This window comes from Argentina anserina, chromosome 5 (assembly GCF_933775445.1).
Source record: "Argentina anserina chromosome 5, drPotAnse1.1, whole genome shotgun sequence".
Classification (NCBI taxonomy): domain Eukaryota; kingdom Viridiplantae; phylum Streptophyta; class Magnoliopsida; order Rosales; family Rosaceae; genus Argentina; species Argentina anserina.
This window is the reverse complement of record NC_065876.1, coordinates 7,778,637-7,797,619: the sequence shown is the minus strand read 5'-3', so window position 1 is coordinate 7,797,619 and position 18,983 is coordinate 7,778,637. Positions and strand designations below refer to the sequence as shown.

Here is an 18,983-nt window from a genome sequence, read left to right as displayed (position 1 = left end):
TACCATTCAGCATAACAGATAATTTTGCAGAAACATCACTGCCATTGTTGCTGGGTTGGAGCTCTCATCCCATATGAACCAAACTCTCACTAAAAGCTTAGACCAAAATCAAAACCCTTTACCACCTTCAATTTCTCAACCGCGCGCAAGTTTGAACAACGGTCGGAGTTAGGTCGCTTGTCCGCTGGGTCAGGCCCGACCCATCAATTTCAACATCGTGGTCAAAATCAATGGCGATGCCAGATTTGAGAGCTCCATATGAGGTTCTAGAGGAGGCGGTCAGTTTGGAACTTGAAGACGATGAGAGGCTCAATTTTTCTGATAGCATGATAACATAGAGCACTGGGAACGATTTGAATCGCATGAATAGAATTTATGACTTGCATGGTTGATGTGCGCAAAATTCCCAGATTTTTGGCTTCCCAAAATGTAGTTAATTTGCATGATGGTTTCAATTATAGGAGATTCATGGAGAAGGTAATAAAAAAGAAACTAATAGATGATGATAATTGATAAAGAGGGGATAAAGTGAGAACCATGACCGGGGAAAATAATTAAAGGAAAGAATAAGAATTGAAGATTGAGAATTGACAGAGACACAGTGGCGGATGATAAAGAAGAAGAAGAAGAAGAAGAAGAGAGCAGAGCTGTATGAAGGAAGAAGTCTCTTCAAATACTTCTGTTAAGTGGTAAGAGTTGACACTCACGTGTCGTTTATATATTGGAGGGCAGAATTGAGGGATGGAAACATTGGGACATGCGATTTCTTCCATACTGTTGGTGCAAATTTACCTAGGTGCCGGGAATGAGCTCCCGATTATTATGACGTAGTAAAAATCTAGCACTGAATAGTGAATACTACCGTTAATGTAAGAACATGAAAAGCTGCAGTTTTTTCTGGTCAAGGATTGGGATTTGGGACTTGTTTTGTGGCAAGTGGTAACTCTATTTCACATGCATTAGGGGGCGTCGTCGTATTATACGGAAGTGTTGTCGTCGTAGGTGACAAAATATACTGACCAAGTTTTTGTCAATTTGATGATAATGTGAAGCAGCCCCTCCCCCAGATTTGTTTTACTTGTGTCTCTACTCCCTTGCATGAAAACTTTTGAAAACTTTGTCCTACTTCCCTTTTCAAATTTCGACACCCTCGATTTCACATCACTATGAAGCTATGAGCATTCTGGATTGGCAGGCTGGACTTACTTGCCTTGGCACCGTCTTCTTCACTGTCAAAAAAACTCAGAGAGGACTCATATTTCAGGTCAATTTTGGTGTCAGAAATAGTTAAGGCTCTCAAATCTCAATGTTTGATTTTCTATCAATTCCATGTTTTGAAAATGTACCATCATATGCTTGTATTAACTCCATATTTGAATATGTAACATCAAAGTTAAACTTCTGTTACTATTTGTGAAGAGTTTGCTCTCATTGCATAGGAAGCCCTTCTACTGAAGACTAGTTCTTTGTTTCACTCACTTTGCTATCACAAATATCACATACAGTTGTACAAATTGAAACCGTGGAATCCCACAATCTTATAATTAAGTTGGCCATCATGGTTACATTTCACTCTACTAATCCCATCAAAGCATCAGACTTATAGATTACATGTCATTGATTGACATTGAAGCTTTGATTTCTCGGCAGTTGTGAGGGTTTCAAAATGAGCTAGATTGCGAGCTGTCGATGGTTGCTACACCACAAAATGTGATGGTCCCAAATTTGAATGTTACCAATTGTCTCCTAAGTTTCATATTCGTGAGGCAACGAACTGTTCAAATTAAAGACAAATGGAAAGATATGCTTCCCGGCTCAATCAAAACTAATGGCTCCAATAAGTTCTACGTAAATATATTGATATATAGCACTTCAGTTCCAACGAGAACTGGTGATGGAATATATGGGGATTAATCAAAGCAATCAATTAATTGACGATAGCTATATATAACTTCTCTGATACGGCACCACATCCACTAACATGAATATATACGCGCTCAAAGAGACGATTTATTTTAAATGAGGTAAATGTAGCAAGTATTCAAGACTAATCAAGAGATTTTGATGAATCATGCATGCAGGACAATGTTTTCACACATTTAACATAGTATTGGTCATATATATATGATATATGTCGATGGGGTTAGCTAGCTCCTACCATAACAACTTGTGAATACGGTCGATCGAATCTATTGAATTGGCCATATATGCATAAGATCCGGGACAAGGAACTTCATTTTATATAAAAGTATAGACCCTATAGATAACAAAAAAATAGATAGTCAAATATATGAGTAGAATCATACATATCAACAAAAGAAGAAGTCTTTGAATCATAATGATAATATTGATTCTCATATATGAAGCTACGTACTATTGGCAATCGCATCGCGTGCGTCGGCTACTTTGGGTTTGGAATTAGGTCAGGTTAGCTGATTAAAGAAAGTGCCAACAACCACATGACGAAGGCAACATAATGATGGAAGCATCAAATTCTGATGAAGCAATATAGCTGTTGTTCACACAAAAAGAAACGAGAGCCCGCTATACCTAGTCTTATGCTAATTTACATATGGTCATGTCTGTCTAGCTATATATACACGCACACATAACAAATCTCAATTAGATAATACCTTGTTGTTATAAATGACAATTGACATATGACCATCCATAATCAGTGATTTAGATGTGTAATAACCTTAGTTTTCGGAACGTTTAAATTGAATAAACGTTACGTTTCCGAACGAATATATATCGAATTTTATTTCGTCCCTTGTTTGCGAAAACTTCTTTCATGAAAGTTGTAGGGCTCGTCGATACGAGTTTGTGGAGATGTGACGCGTTCTAATCGGACGTCAGACGTGAAAGTTATTAATGACGGAAGTTAGTTTCCGATTTGGAAAATAGTATAAAAGAAAAAATTGAGAGATTAAGGTTTCCATTTTCGAAAACCATTCACCCCGCCTCCTTTTTTCTTTTTTTTCTCTCTTCTCTCTCTTCCTCCCCGAGCTCTCTCCCTCTTCCTCTCGGCTTCACCACCGATCTCCCTTCTCAGGGAGACGTGGCCCTCACCGCCGGTCTAGGAGGCGTCGCACCACCCCCCGCAGGCGACCCCAAGGTCGACACTCTCTCTCACGCCACGTCGGAGCTCCACCAACGACGCTGATTTCTGCAAATTTTCCTCCGCCATACCCGAGCCATCTCCGGTGGTTTTAAGGCACGATTGAGGTGAGGGTTAGCTTAATTAGGTTGTTGTGATGCCTTGTTGTTGTTTTGTGGTTGTTTGGTTTCGATTTGGAGGAGATTGGAGGAGGATGGATTTGGGGGAGATGCCGCCGCCTTAGGTGGCGCATGGGGGAGCGTGGGAGGAGTAGGAGGTGGTCTGAGACCGTAGAAAGGAGAAGGAGGAGAAAAGAAGGGTTTTGGAGGTGGAGGTGGCGTGCTACGCGCCGGTTTTGGGCTCGGCGCTTGGGCCCCACGCGCTATCACAGTGAGTGGCGCGTGAGCGCCACGCGCGGTCGCCGGCGAGTGGTACGTGAACAGTGTTTCCGAAGGGGTAAAAATGTAAATTTATTTTTACGTACAGTAAATGTAAATTTATTTTACGTACGGTAAATGTAAATATAAATTACGTACGGTAAATGTAAATATAAATTACTTTCAATAAATGTAAAAAAGTAATTTATAAAGGGTAATTCAGTAATTTTTATTTACTGAGACAGTATGTACATTTGAATAGTATTTAAAACGTACAGAAATACGTAAACAATATGTACTTGTACACGAATACGTACTGGATGAGTATTTGTATAGAAATACATGAATAGTAAATACATGAATAGTATGCAGTGAATAGTACTCGGTGAACAGTAAATTCGTAAAACCAGAAATTGCTGAACAGTAACAGATTATTACTGTTATGGCATTTAAAGGTTTACGAAACGTTTTTAAATTCTTTTCAAGGTGATTAATAAATCAAGGAAATGATTTATCTTCGAAAATTATGGAATTACGCTTGAGTTGATAAGGTGAGTAAAATCTCACATATTTACGAATCTACCCTTGCGGAGATTCAAAATTTTGCAATAGTTTTTAATATTGAATTACGACATGTATACGATATAGTGAATTACATATATATTGTATAAATGGTAATAAGTACATATATATATAGTTTGCTATTATTATATACTGTTATGAATTCATTGGAATTGGTCATTTCGATGACGAAAATTAAATATTGAGCATGTGATTTAATTTGTACAATATGAGGTGTGATTATTGTACATGGTTTTAACATGGTGTTTGTTAAAACATTTTGTTTTCGGACGTGTTTATGAAATATGACATGTATATGATATAACGGATTATATATATTGTATAAATGGTAAATAAGTACATATATATATAATTTTCTTTATAATATACTGTTATGATTTTATCGTGATGATGTCATTTTGATGACGAGATCGTATATCGAGCATGTGATTTTGATTTGTACAATATGATGTGTGATTATTGTACGTGATTTTAACATGGAGATTGTTAAAATGTTGATTTGTGTTCGGACTTGATTTTTGTACAATATGATGTGAGATTATTGTACATGTTTGGCAAGTCGGAACCTACCCTTTGGCCGGGCGAAAGTTACGATACAGTTAGAGCTCTAGTCTATCTGCCGGAGTACTGCATGAGAGGTAACGGGTGGTTATCTGCTCATGAGTACTCATATTGTTTTGATGTTGGGTAGCAGGTGGTTACCCAATATCAGCGGTGTACTACATGAGGGGTAACAGATGTGTACCAGCGTTCATTGTACCCGTATTATAAATGTATTTGGGTAACCAGAAGGGTTGCCCAATTTCTCATAAGCATTTCATTTCATATATTTTTTGGACAACCAGACGGGCCTTCCATCGACTCATGAGTGCATTTATATTTGATGTTTTGTGGATTTCCGTATATATTGATATGCGAATTTTATTGTTGTTTTTACTCATACAAGCTGTAAAAGCTTACCGGGTTTGTGTTTATAATCCGGTGCACCAATTCGATGGTGTAGTGGATACTCTGCAGGTGTGGATTATCGGGAATTGACAGACCGCTCAGAGGACTTGAAGATATTTAGTTCCAGCTTGTGTGAGGATTTTTGTGCGATTTTCTTGTGAGGATTATACATTTCCATTTTATGAAATGATGAATTATAAATTGGGTTTGTAATAATTGGTTGTCTGAGTTGTATTGTGAACTCAGTAATGATCCTCTGTGCATTTAAACGATTTCGATTAGTTGAGATTGTTTGGTGTTTAACGACTTTGAAATTTGGAGTTTTTATACTCGAAATTTTGGAGTCGTTACATGATGTATGAATAATACATTAATACATGACTTTATTCTTGTTTTAAGACACTTTCATAATAGATATAACGACTAAACATCATAAGAAAGTTTAAAAAAAACTTACGCAAATCTCATCTATTGAATATTTTTTTACTTTGGTTAGATAAAGTGATAATTGAACAATGCAAATTGAACAAATAGTATTTCCTGGGATCAAGTGCACAACCTATCACTTGCATAGGGAAGAAGACTACACCACTAAACCAAACCAAATTGGGTTCATCCACCCATTTTGGTGACAACTCATGCATAATGATATTATCAACTTCATAGAAAGATAAATAGTACAATACTATAATACTATACTGTACCAACAATCCAATAATTTGATATAAATATACAATATAATATATGTTCCTTAAAGAAACAACGAAAAGCACAGGAATAATAGACCTAGTAACAAATAATTTATTGGTCTATTATTCTGCGCTTAAAACCTTGAATATGATTGTGTCTTATTAGAGTGGATCCCCCTTATTACTATTGTCATGCATTAAAGAAAATTAAACCAACATCTATTGTATTTACTGTTGAGTTAAAGTCGAGTTGAAGTCGTTGTTTGAGAGCAGAAACATGATCGAAAATTGAGAAGTCTTGGAGCTTTGGAAGTTATATATATATATATATATATATATATATATATATAAATACACAAAAACGATAAGAAGAGGACGTCTGCACCTCCCAAAAGTGATGTTCATGCTTTCACCGGAATCTAGTGTCAACAACGACTTTTCTTTTTCTAAACAAAACTCGGGCCATGATTTGGAGCTTTTGTTTGTCGGTGGAATCATTGGCTGCTGATTTGCAGTCGACATTAATCAGGCATGAATTTTCCGGTGAGTTAGCTCCTTAGACCTTTGAGCTCAATCTCTTTATCCCTTATCTTCTAGGTGATGTCATCGAGATGGTCGTGCTCTCTATTTGGCAATATAAGTGTTATCGTCAACGGCCTTACTTATGTGAAAACACGATGTCCGCAATTTTGGTGTTATGCGGACGTCCGCCTTTGAACCCGCTTGATATATATAATATATATATATATATATATATAGGATTGAGAGCGAACGTCCGTAAGTGCGGACGTTCATGTTCCGGCGATGCGCAACGATGGCGCGGATGGTGTCAGCCATGCTCCCCCTCCCCGCGGTCATGTCTGTGCCGATCAGAGCTCAATCGTTGGCCCATGACGGCCGTAATCTGTAATTTTCCCATAAACTTGAATTTTCCTAAAATTTGCAAATTTTGGCCACAGTGTGCTGACGATAGAGCTCCGACTGACACAAATATGAGTGCCGGGAGGGGGGAAAACAACGGCACCTTCCGCGCCGTCGTTGAGCGTTGCCGGTCGTCAGAAGGGGCGCGGTTCACACTTTTGGTGCACTACGGATGTCCACTCTCTAACCCGCTATATATATATACACACACGTATGCAAGAAGGACAAGGGATAAATGTTTAAGTGATTGATATATTATCTTTCAAACATTGGCGTTTTATAAATGGACAAAAAGTAAGAGGTAATTAAGAGAAACTTCATGCACCTAGAATTCTAGATTATCCAGATCGAGGAAGGGAGCTAATTATGAAACTTGCCTGGTTTGGTCAGAATAATTAAGACACTAAGACCCGCGAATAGTAAGTCGGCATCAGATCAACATTCAAACTATGAATTTATGATTAAGCAACAAAAAAGTCCGTAGCCTACAAAGAGAACACTAGATTGAAATGAAACAGATATCTGAAAACTCACTTTATCTGTGTTGGTATTATAATATCTGATCTTTCTCTGTCGTAAGAGTTTCGCACCGTCGCGGAAACCACCACGTCGCCACCTCCCTCGGAAGAACCAGCCCTTGAAAGCTGCCGTTACCATCATCAACATCAGTCATTCGGTCCCTATTTGAGTATTTGGCGGGTAGACAAACTTCTTTGTACACCCATTCAAAAACCTCGACCCGGCCCAAAAATCCTCTCGGAATAAAAGCCCATACACAGAACGACGACGTTCATTCGCCACGTCAGCAATAAACCCCCCCCCCCTATCCTCTTAAACCTCTCCTCACAGAGACTCTGCAACTTCACCAGTCTCAGTCAGTCTCTAATGGCCTTCACCTTCCTCTCAATCCCTCACTTTATCTCTCCTCAACCCAACTTTCTCTCTCTAAAACCCCAATTCGCTGCTCTCCGACCTTTCCTCTCTACACTCCCTTCGCGCCCGCTCAGACCCGCCCACGCAATCGGCCCGGACGGCAAGTACTACCCGGACCCCTCCGACGACGACCCGCCGGAAGCCCCCGAAGACTCCGGCCACGGCGTCTCCAAGTTCCAGCAAATCCAGCGCCAGGCCTCCCGCCACCAGAAGCTCCAGGAGGCCGACTTCAAGAAGCACCAGAACACCATGCTCTCCGCCATCGCCGACGTCGAGGACCCGCCCGACAACCCCTCCGCCTCGTCTGCCCCGAGCTCCGGCGACGAATTGTTCGGCGACATTGACCAGGCTATTGCCTTGAAGCGCAAGGAGTTCGTCAAGCAGGGCCTGCTGAAGCCAAACCCTAAAATCGAGGCGGCGGCGGCGGAGGAGGAGCTGGAGGCGGAGGAGGCGGTGGACCTGGAGGAGATCGATGAGCTTCAGGAGCTGGCGAATGCCGGCGAGGATTCGGAGGAGGAAGGAGGTGAGAGATTTGAATCAAAGGTGAGTGATTTGGTTGAGAATGATGATGGAGTTTCGGTTTCGACTTCTTTATTTGATATGGATTTTGATAACTATGGTAAGACTAGGTCTAGAATTGTTGAGCCTAAGTTTAGAATGAGCTTAGCTGATCTTTTGGATGAGAGTAAAGTCGTGCCGATTTCTGTTTATGGTGATTTAGAGGTGGAGATAACCGGAATTCAGCACGATTCCAGGGTGGTTAGCGCCGGGGATTTGTTTGTGTGCTGTGTTGGGAGGAAGACCGACGGGCATTTGTATTTGAGTGAGGCTATTAAGAGAGGAGCAGTGGCTGTGGTAGCTAGTAAGGAGATATATATGGAGGAAAGCTTGGGGTGCAAGGCATTGGTCATTGTGGATGATAGTAATGAGGTTTTGCCGGCATTGGCCGCCTCGTTTTATAGGCATCCGTCGAAGAATATGTCAGTGATTGGGATAACGGGGACGAATGGGAAGACAACGTCAGCCTTTTTGATAAAGGGGATGTATGAAGCGATGGGATTGAGGACAGGGATGTTGAGCACGGTTGCGTATTATGTACATGGAGACAATAAGTTGGAGTCGCCTGATACTACCCCGGATGCCGTTTTGGTTCAAAATATGATGGCCAAGATGCTCCACAATGGAGCTGAAGCTGTTGTCATGGAGGCTTCTTCACATGGATTAGCTCTGTCTAGGAGCGATGAGGTTGATATTGACATCGCGGTTTTCACAAATTTGATGAGAGATCATTTGGATTTTCATGCAACTGAGGAGGAGTATAGGGAGGCAAAGGGTAAGTTGTTTTCTAGGATGGTTGATCCAGAACGGCACAGGAAAGTTGTCAACATTGATGACCCAAATGCGCCTTACTTCATTTCACAAGGGAACCCAGATGTTCCAGTTGTGACCTTTGCCATGGAGAATAAGAATGCAGATGTCCATCCCTTGAAGTTTGAACTTTCCTTGTTTGAGACACAGGTTTTAGTCAATACTCCCAATGGTATATTGGAGATATCATCTGGGTTGCTTGGACGGCATAACATTTACAATATACTGGCTGCAGTAGCAGTTGGGATTGCAGTTGGAGCACCTTTAGAGGACATTGTTAGGGGAATTGAAGAGGTTGATGCTGTTCCTGGGAGGTGTGAGTTGATAGATGAGGAACAAGCATTTGGAGTGATTGTAGATTATGCTCACACTCCAGATGCCTTGTCTAGGCTATTGGATTCTGTACGGGAGCTTGGTGCAAGGAGGATTATAACTGGTATGTTTCTTAATTTAATTCAAGATTTTCAATTCTGAAGCTTGAATTCCTGTTTAGTTCCATAATTGCAACATTCATTACTCCGCCCTTTCAAAACTTTACTTTTTCCGATATGAAGTGATGATTTCTAGGCTGAGCAAATAGTGGGGTTGAAACCATTATGTATGAAGATGATGACTATTTCAGCATGTCCTTTGTAAAACTGACATTTTGACCATAATTCCCCCCCCCCCCCTGTTTTTTTTGATTAAGGTGTGATGATTAATAGTATGGAAGCCTCCTAGTACTCATGTGAAAGATTGAGTTTGCAAAGAATATGCATTTTTTTCTTTAAGCTGACTAACTTTTGGTGCTCTATGTGAAGTAATCGGATGTCCTGGGGAGAGCGACAGAGGGAAAAGACCCATGATGGCGAAGGTTGCAACAGATAAAAGTGATGTGACGATACTGACATCTGACAATCCGAAGAATGAAGATCCATGTATGTACAGCACTGCATATTATAGTTGTTTTTGCATGCTGCCATTGATGTTGACGAAACAATTTGTTGACTCTTATAGATGTTCTTTAAGATAGATGCTGTAATTTTCATAAGCTTTGCTTGGCTATAGATTAATTACTACATTTACACATGTCCTCTGTGGGTTCATGACTTTATAAAAGTCTGTTTACAATATTTAGCCTTGTAAGATCTGATGTAAGAAATCTTAAACTTGCATCTCCAGTGGACATCTTGGATGATATGCTGTCTGGGATTGGATGGACAATGCAAGAATACTTGAAACATGGCGAACATGACTACTACCCACCTCTTCCAAATGGTCATAGGATTTTCCTGCATGATATAAGACGAGTAGCCGTACGGTGTGCTGTTGCCATGGGTGAGGAAGGTGACATGGTTGTAAGTTCTTGACCCCCCAATATACTTCCACGTGCATGATTTATGGATAAACATTAGAAAGCATGTAAGAATGAAGTTGCACAAAATGATATCCACTCTCTCTAATGTACTGTAAAGAAGTTAATGCTTCAAGTAAGATCTTCAACAACAGAAGCATTTGGATATAAATGGAAAAAAACAAAAATCTTTACTGGCTTCTACATTATCATTTGCACAAATTTTTCAAATGGAACTGCATCTAGTGATTTAAAATCCTATATCTTATATTGTTGACGCATTCAAAATACATTGTCTGGTGTTGGTGTTCTTTTTTTTCTTTGCGTTTTTTTTTTAACTGCTGGAACTAATTTTATCGTAGTATTGAATCCAAATTGCACTTTAAATTTTGCATACATTCACAGAAAAAATAGGTACTGCAACTCTGCAAGTACACCAGTTGAAATGACTAACAAACACATACAATTTTAGAAAGAAATAAGACTCAGGAATGCAGTGAACAAACAATGATTACTCTAGAAACTATTATAACAATGACAAAGGAAATTCTGAGTTATTTTCCTTTTTTTTTTAACTTTCCTTTAGTTTTTCTTAGATTATGTTGCCTTGCTCCAGGTGGTTGCTGGCAAAGGCCATGAAGCGTATCAGATAGAAGGGGACAAGAAAGAGTTCTTTGATGACCGGGAAGAGTGTCGAGAAGCTTTGCAGTATGTTGACGAGCTTCACCAAGCTGGAATCGACACAAGTGAATTCCCATGGAGGTAGGTTAACTGAATTGCATTTTTCAAAGCACAGTTTTCTCTGATTTTTAAAATCTCTAGAAAGTCAAACTATTCCCTTGAGGAACTTTATCCATCAGTGCAAAACATAAAGCTTGACTAATTATTTGATTAAATTCAGTCTCATAATGGATAACTTTATTTTAAGGTGCAGCATGCACTATGCACATCATATACAGAATGATATATTCATCTGGACTGACAAACAGCACTATTAGCCTCTTTCATGATATTTGCTCTGTAATAGTGTATTTCAATGAATCATGGTGCACTTTTTCATAGTTTTTCGCTTGAAGTTTCATCCAAGTAATATGCTAATCAACCTTTGTTTTCCAGGTTACCTGAGAGTCATTGATCTTATCCAAAAGGAGTGGGGTGAGTAAAGGTGACTTTCAGGGAGCATGATGCGCACATGCTGTTGGTTGCAGATGGGTTTTAATCGTTTATCGTTGGAAAGACACGCATACATGTGAACCAAGTATACCAATCTGGGTTTGGAGGAGTGAATGGTGTAGAATTTTAGTGAAGGCAGTCTGTTAGTGGCTTCTTGGTTATGAAAAAGTGGTATAAATTCTAGTAAATAATCTTATTGCCTGACTAAGACTATTCTTAAAGATAAAATGCTAAGATTTAGCTTTCTTTATGCAGGCTAGTGAGCTTTTGCTCTCAGAAGGGGTGTACTTGTGGAGAAGGTTGAAATGGTTCCCCCTTGGAAGTTTATAGGTACAATATTTGTAGGCAGATGTATCTGTAGACTGTACTGTTTGTAACTGAAATCCAGGCAGTTTTAAATTAATCCAATTGGTCGGTCCAGTCAGTTTATATATACAAAGTTTCTGTGTAAAGGTCAATTTGCACCAGTGATTGTGGTAATGACTCATGATATCTTAGTTGCTGGGGTTACAGAAGATCAATTCATTGGTCACAAAGTTGTGTGTGATCAATGAAGGTTCATTTCTGTAGCAAGTCTTCATTGCTGGGGTTACCTATGTCTGTCCACCACAAACAAGTCACCAATATGTTATAATGTCGTATCATTCTCTGATTTGTACTTCTTAAAAGTTGATATCGATCTACACGCATTGCTGTAGTGTAAGTTTCAATCTTTGCACTAGCTATGTGCCTGTGAGTTGGATTACATAAAGGTAGTGAATCCTTAATAATATGACGATAAAGAATATTAGAAATTCAGAACATACATCAATATTGGCGTACTATATGTAGAATTTTAGGTATGTGCATTATATATGTTCTGATGACATCATGAAACAAATAAATGGTAAGCAAATCACTCCTGAACTTTTCCATTCATTATATGGCTAAATCAAGTCCAGAGTAAAGCATCAAATACACTTCCCCATTATGTGAACCTGGCTCAGATTTACTTTTACTTCTTACCTGAAGGAGGATGCTCTTACCAAAGTTGAAAAGAATTTCCATTGAAATCACAGCGCAAAATGAAGAATGACAATGGGGAGATGCCCTGTACAATTTGTATATCTCAAAAGGAATAATATAAAGAGGAGAGTCCTGAGTGGGAAAGCAGGAGAAATTGTTGGTAATGCAAACTTTGCTTGCCCAGAAAACTTTGGTGGAGACTGATAAGAAGTGTTATGGTTATGAATTTGGGTTCAGAAAACCATTAACCTATTGCTATATATATAAACAACATTTCACTTACCAAAACCCAGAGCCATTACCCACCTCCAGACTATAAATTCCTGTACCAAATTGAATTTATAGGAAATATCAAATGCCCAATAGGAAAGAACACCCCCATTACTTTCTCTCTCACTCCTTCACTCACTGAGCATCACACAGTGCAAACAGCCCACAGGTATTGCTGGTTTCCTTCTAAAAAGACCTAGAATGAGATATCATATGGTCTGAGGCCAAAACGCTACTTTGATCACATGTGCTTAAGGATCAGGATCAGCAGAGAGAAGTTTCATGCTTTCATCAACATTCCATCCACTGGTGCTTTCATGGTTTGTCTCTGTTGTCTACCATTACTACTGTTGATGATTTTTGGATTCCAAAATTTCAAACTTTTGTGATCATTTTTCTGGGTTTTGGAGATACCATAGGATTATTGTGCATATCAGGGTTTTCTTAATGGTTTGCTGTTGTTATTTCTCTGATGATTATTGGAGATTGATGGATCTTAGTTGCTTCTTGCATGTGAGTTTTGCAATTTTATTATTGATCACTGTCCCCGGATTAGTGTTCTTGAGCTAGTGAGGCTTTTGCAGATTGATAAAAAAGATAGCTTTCTGTGCATGTCTTTTTTGGCTGTTGCTGCTCTTGTGTTTGAAATGGGATTCTTAACCTGATTTTTTTTTCGATCAATTGCATTAAATGTGTCCCTCGGAATTGAGGTTTGTTGCACTATAACTTCGTATCATGTTTTCTTGGGATGGTGTTTGAAATATTGGATCTAATTATTCATTTAGGGATGAAATTTCTCCAAGTGACTCTATTTCTGCTAGGTTTTTCTCTTTCATTCATTCATGAGTATATTAAGGTTGTTTGTTCTGTGATTATGATTCAGCTATGTTTCTGATGATTAATCTATCTAAAAACCAGTTTTTCATTCGAATTTGCATTGGCTTCTCATTTTGGCAGGTTTGAAAGTAAAGCAAGGACACATTCCACGCAAATTCGACGTCTAGATAATCATATGTCTAATCTTATCTGGAATTAAATCTCAAGTGGATGGTATTGTCGCCAAAAAGTTATGTGCTTCAAAATTAAATTGGGGTATTCATAGCCGGTTCTCATAGTGTCGGTTCAATATTTTTTGGTGTTTGTGTTCATTCACAGTTCTTTAGATACCAACCGAGTAACGCTGATCTGTTGCCGCTCAGCTCTATTATGAGTAACGACCTGAGGTGGGAGTTTAGGAGGAAGGACAATGATGATGGTTCTTCGAGTGATGAATCCAAATCAAGTAGTGAGGCGGCCCACAAGAAGCATAAACTGGTTTCTCCTTTGATTTCGGTTGAAAATGATGAAGAAAATGGAACTCATGGAGTTGAGCAGAATGTCAAGAACAATGATCATACTAAGGTTGAACCGATGTCTGGAAAATGCAGAAGTGTGCACTCCCAAAGGAGTAGAAAGGATCCTTCAATTCATGATGGAACACAGAGGGATTCTCATGAAGAAGGCAGTAGAAAAAAGAGTAAAACTAGTGTTTACGAGCCTGCTGTTATGGATGAGATTAAGAAATTCAGGGAGTCCTTATTAGAGGATCTTAGACTGACAAGAGAAAACTTGTTTCATTGGATGAGGCAGGAGATGGACAAATTGGTGGCGGATGATATTCTTCCACCTCTTGAACAGAGAGAAGGAAGCATTCATGGGAAAGGTCTCCTAGTGCAACATGGAGAATACGTTGAGAATAACACCTCTGAGGAAAATAAACAAGTGAATAACAAAAGAAAGTTTGAAGAAAGTATTCTGATTCGTGATGAAAATAAGTCTTGGAAAGATGTAATGGTGCCACTTCAGACCAACTTGAAGGATAATGTATTTGCACGACATCAAAACAACTTGAAGGAGACAATCCAAGTGCAGCATCAGAAGAATGTTGAACTAGCCGATGATCAAGTGCAATGTCAAAACAACTTCGAAATTGGCATGAGAGCTCAAAATTGTAATATTGGATCTTTGGAGGGTACGGCTAAAAGCAATCAAGCAACTGGTTGTGATAATGGCTATCAGATACTCGGAGAACAAGTTAATAATGGCCAAGCCAGTAGAGCCTTGATGCCAATGGAAAAGTTTGGTTCATTTGTGAAGCCAAATTTTCAGTTCTGTTCCACAGATCTTAATGTCCAGATGCAGCATCAGACAAACTATCTATTAGGTGTAAGACCTCAAAATTACAGTGGCAGGTCTTTGGAGAGTCCTTTGAAGGGGAAAGAGAGAGCCCAATCCAATAATTGCCAATCATGGATGGAACATCAAGTTGATTGTATTCGTGATATTGGACCTGTTGCATCATCTGAAATAGAAAGAGGAGTGAGGTTGACAGTACCTAATGAGTCAAGTTTTTCGTCCAATGTTTCCAGTCAGGTAGCTTCTTCCATGTATTTATCATCACCCTCTGTGTTAACTAGGCTTTATGGTGAAAACCATATCCTTGGCACTTCTTCATATAGTTATATTCAACCAACAGTTGCCGGGAACAGATTAGGCATGAACTATGAGAAAGCAAACATAATGCTCAAAGTAAATTCTCATTATGGCAACTTTACAAGCATGAGTCACCAAGGAAGAAATGGAAGCATTGCTCATATAGGCTCCCGAAATGTGAGTTATATTGATAGGCAAAACATCCCTAGTTCAAGTTTTGGAACTGGGTTCCCAGTTGCAACTCATCAAGGTATGGATAGCTTTCCAACCCAACCAAGTATGAGATATCTTCCTCGGGATGAAAAGAGCACAAGGGATTTGAGGATGAATGAAGGAGCCAAGATGTTCTGCGGAGGAAGCTATGCTGTACCTGAAGGCTATGTTTACAACAATTTTCTCAGTCGTTCTATTAGTAAACCTCAAGGTACTCTTCAAGCAATTCAAAGAGGAGACCTTGAACAGGGCAATATGTTCAAAAAGTAGTGCATGTTATAGAAGGCTTTGAAAATGGTCAGGACTCGCAGGACTGACAGGAGTCTAACGTCTGTTATAGACTGCTTTCTGTACCAAGTTGTTTCAAAGCAAGAAATAGTCTAGTGCAATCTCCCCTTACCCTTTCTGATGTCTTTGATCATTTTGATATTTTGAACCAAAATTTCCTTTGTTTTCTTTAGGAAACGTATTCTATTGATTAGCTTTCCCGATCTCATTGTAGGATAAGTCTTCTTGGCAAGTAGATGTTGATCTTTGGTGCTGAGAATCTGAGATAATGGAATAGTGGGTTGTAAATACTCTTTTTTAAGATTTGGATGATCTGTTAGTGAAAATATTCTTGTTACTTCTTTGTCAAGCTATTGATCTGTTCTGTGAATCTTTGAAATTCTCTGCAACACTATTTGGTTCTGTAGCAAAAGCCTCTTATATATACTTGTTTGCCTGCCACTAATGACCAGCTAGGTGGTCGTCAAGCTTGATCTACTCCTCCAGAGCAAAAGGGTAGACCAAGACTTTGAAATGAAACTCCTTTGAAAAGATTAACAAGAAAATTGGAAAAGAAAAGCAGGGAAGGACTGTATTATTGCAACAATGGATCATTTATTTTTCTTTTTTCGCTATGCATGCAGTATACGGTGTATAAATACACGACAACATCCAGATGCGGTGCGTAAATACACGACAATCCGGATATATTTACACGCGAACATCCAGAATGATCAATGAAATAAATAGAATGATATTTTTTTTAAAGTTCATGTGTTAAACACAGCACATGCCATTTGAACAACAACAAAACACAATGACCATCCAGACACGTCTTTGTCGAGGACTTCTATGCAATAATCCATAAACTATCGAGTTTTTCTGTGAAGAAGAATTGGAAGTTGCATGGAGTAAAGACAGAAACTTTGTTTTATTACATGAGATTATAGTTCTTATCATATTTCAGGCAACTTAGATAGACCGCTGAAAATTTTCTTTATATCAAAGTGGAATGTTAATAACATCAAGTCATACTTCCATCAATTATTAATGGATTAAATACTTGTGACACCCTATATTTTAGGTGTAAAAACAGTTTTGCTCTTCTACTTTCAAATTTAATCTATATATCATTTAACTCTTATTTTTAACAGTTTTGTCTATTCCGTTAGTTGACCGTTAAAAAATTCTGTTAAGCCGTTAAAATGTCTAGAATACCCCCAATTCAAATAAGATTTGTTTTTTTTATGTCTTTTTTTATTTTCTCTTTTGGTCCTTCTTTTTATTTTTATTTTTTAAATTTAATTCATCATATCTGTTATTAAATATATATAATTGTAATCAACACAAATCATCAAACTAATTGTAAACATCTTATAATCAATTGGATAATGCCTAAAATGACATGTGAGTGTCAGTACTCAAATCCAGCTAGAAACTTCCTTTATATTATGATGCTCTACAAACATATTTTAATTATTTTCTACAATGCTAAGACAAAAAGACTTCTACTATCATAACCATACTTTGATGCAAAAATAGTTTTAAATTATTTATTTCCAACTTGATGTTAAGAAATTGTCATTAATTCTCCTCTTACTGCACAAGCAAATTAACAAAATTTCCAACAATGGGCTTGGGTGCTCTGATCAAAGGAAGAAAAAAGGTTAAAAAGTAAACCTCTTGTCGTACGACAATGATTAGATTATAATTTTAAATAGAGTGCAATTACTAGTAATAAAGTTTTCAAGCAATGCATTAACTATCATTCGCTCTAAGTTTGAGTTTTGAAGCACACCTACATGAAGAGAGTCATTTCATTTTACTTGTTTTACATCTGCTCCAAGTTCTCGCAAACGTTTAACAAAATTACAGATAACTTGATAGGGAGCAAGATCGTCATTCTCTTGTTTACAATTAATTTGATAATTTGTGTTAATTACAATTATATATATTTGATAGAACATATGATGAATTAAATTTAAAAACAAGAAAAACCAAAAGAGAAAATAAAAACGGCATAAGAAAAGAAAGAAAAAAATCTGATTTGAATTTGGGGTATTCTAGGCATTTTAACGGTTTAACAGAATTTTTTGACGGTCAACTAACAGAATTGACAAAACTAGGGCTGGATTGGTTGGTATACCAGTCTTAATTTTCCAATACCATATACCAACCAATATATATTTGGTATGAAAAATCCACAATTTATACCAACCAATAACGTTGGTATACCAATTAAGTGGTACGGTTGGTACTCGGTTGGTACGGTTGGTAATGGGCTTGTACCAATATATTTAAGGCCCAAAAATTTTAAGGCCCAACCCAAATAAATAATAATAAATAAGTGAAATAACAATAGAATTCCAAAGTCTTATATAACTTCAACCAAATTACCAAATACAAAGTCATAAATAGAAAGTCAAAGTCCAAATAGTCAAACTGTTAAAGTACTTATGAATTCTCGAAACAATTGAAAAAATAAATGATAGGTTTAAATGCGATATATGTTGACATGTTGTAAGCAGTGATGGTGCTACTGATAGGTCTAAGGATTTGTACCTGGGAATTCGATTGAATCGATCCATTCATAATTAAATAAAGAAATTGAAGACGAGAAAAATAGTGTACTTGAGAAAGAAACTCAGAGATATTAGATTAAGGTTAGTAGATATATATGGTTTGGATTTATTTTTCAATAAATCTACAATTGAAATTTAAAGATATATACATATATTTTTTAATTAAATAATTTAATATAATATAAGTTGGTAGGTACGATATACCATGGTATATGGAAAATCTATACCACCTACCTACCGTATTTTTAATATTGGTACTGTATACTGTACCATATACCATGTACCAAATATTTGGTACGGTTGGTATATGAATTGGTTGGAATGGTTTTCTATACCATTGTCACCCCTAGACAAAACTGTTAAAAAAAGGACAAAACTGTTAAAAAGTAAGAGTTAAAGGATATACAGATTTAATTTGAAAGTAGAAGGACAAAACTGTTAAAAAATAAGAGTTAAATGATATACAGATTAAATTTGAAAGTAGAAGGACAAAACTGTTTTTACACCTAAAGTATAGGGTGTCACAAGTATTTAATCCATTATTAATTAATACTCGATATAATTCACAAATTTTTAAAATTCTTCATTGTCTTAATCATGCTTACCTATCAAATTGAATATATTAAGAGCATGATTTACATGTTTGATCACAAATTTTGAAATTCTATCTATACAGTAAGTTAAAGTCAATACCACAATATCTAATCACTCTTTAGGAGGGCGGAGTTCACTCGAGCATATGGTAATTGT

General features: G+C 37.6%; 2 protein-coding genes across 2 annotated transcripts in view; both read left to right on the top strand.

Annotated features, from left to right (window-relative positions):
* Positions 1-18,983, top strand: part of LOC126796014 (elongation factor 1-alpha-like) — a 136,886-nt gene that overhangs the window by 10,137 nt on the left and 107,766 nt on the right. The window lies entirely within an intron of this gene.
* On the top strand, positions 7,498-12,059 carry LOC126796003 (UDP-N-acetylmuramoyl-L-alanyl-D-glutamate--2,6-diaminopimelate ligase MurE homolog, chloroplastic). The gene is made up of 6 exons (XM_050522741.1): positions 7,498-9,354; positions 9,719-9,835; positions 10,080-10,255; positions 10,868-11,013; positions 11,368-11,595; positions 11,680-12,059. The coding sequence occupies exons 1-5, from the start codon at positions 7,503-7,505 to the stop codon at positions 11,384-11,386; spliced, it is 2,310 nt and encodes a 769-aa protein (XP_050378698.1). The 5' UTR covers positions 7,498-7,502; the 3' UTR covers positions 11,387-11,595; positions 11,680-12,059.

Excerpts from the sequence above, each read along its gene's own strand:
- LOC126796003 (XM_050522741.1), top strand. The coding sequence starts at position 7,503 with ATGGCCTTCACCTTCCTCTCAATCCCTCACTTTATCTCTCCTCAACCC. Across the intron at positions 9,355-9,718 it reads TGCAAGGAGGATTATAACTG|TAATCGGATGTCCTGGGGAG; the intron begins GTATGTTTCTTA and ends CTCTATGTGAAG. Across the intron at positions 9,836-10,079 it reads TCCGAAGAATGAAGATCCAT|TGGACATCTTGGATGATATG; the intron begins GTATGTACAGCA and ends TTGCATCTCCAG.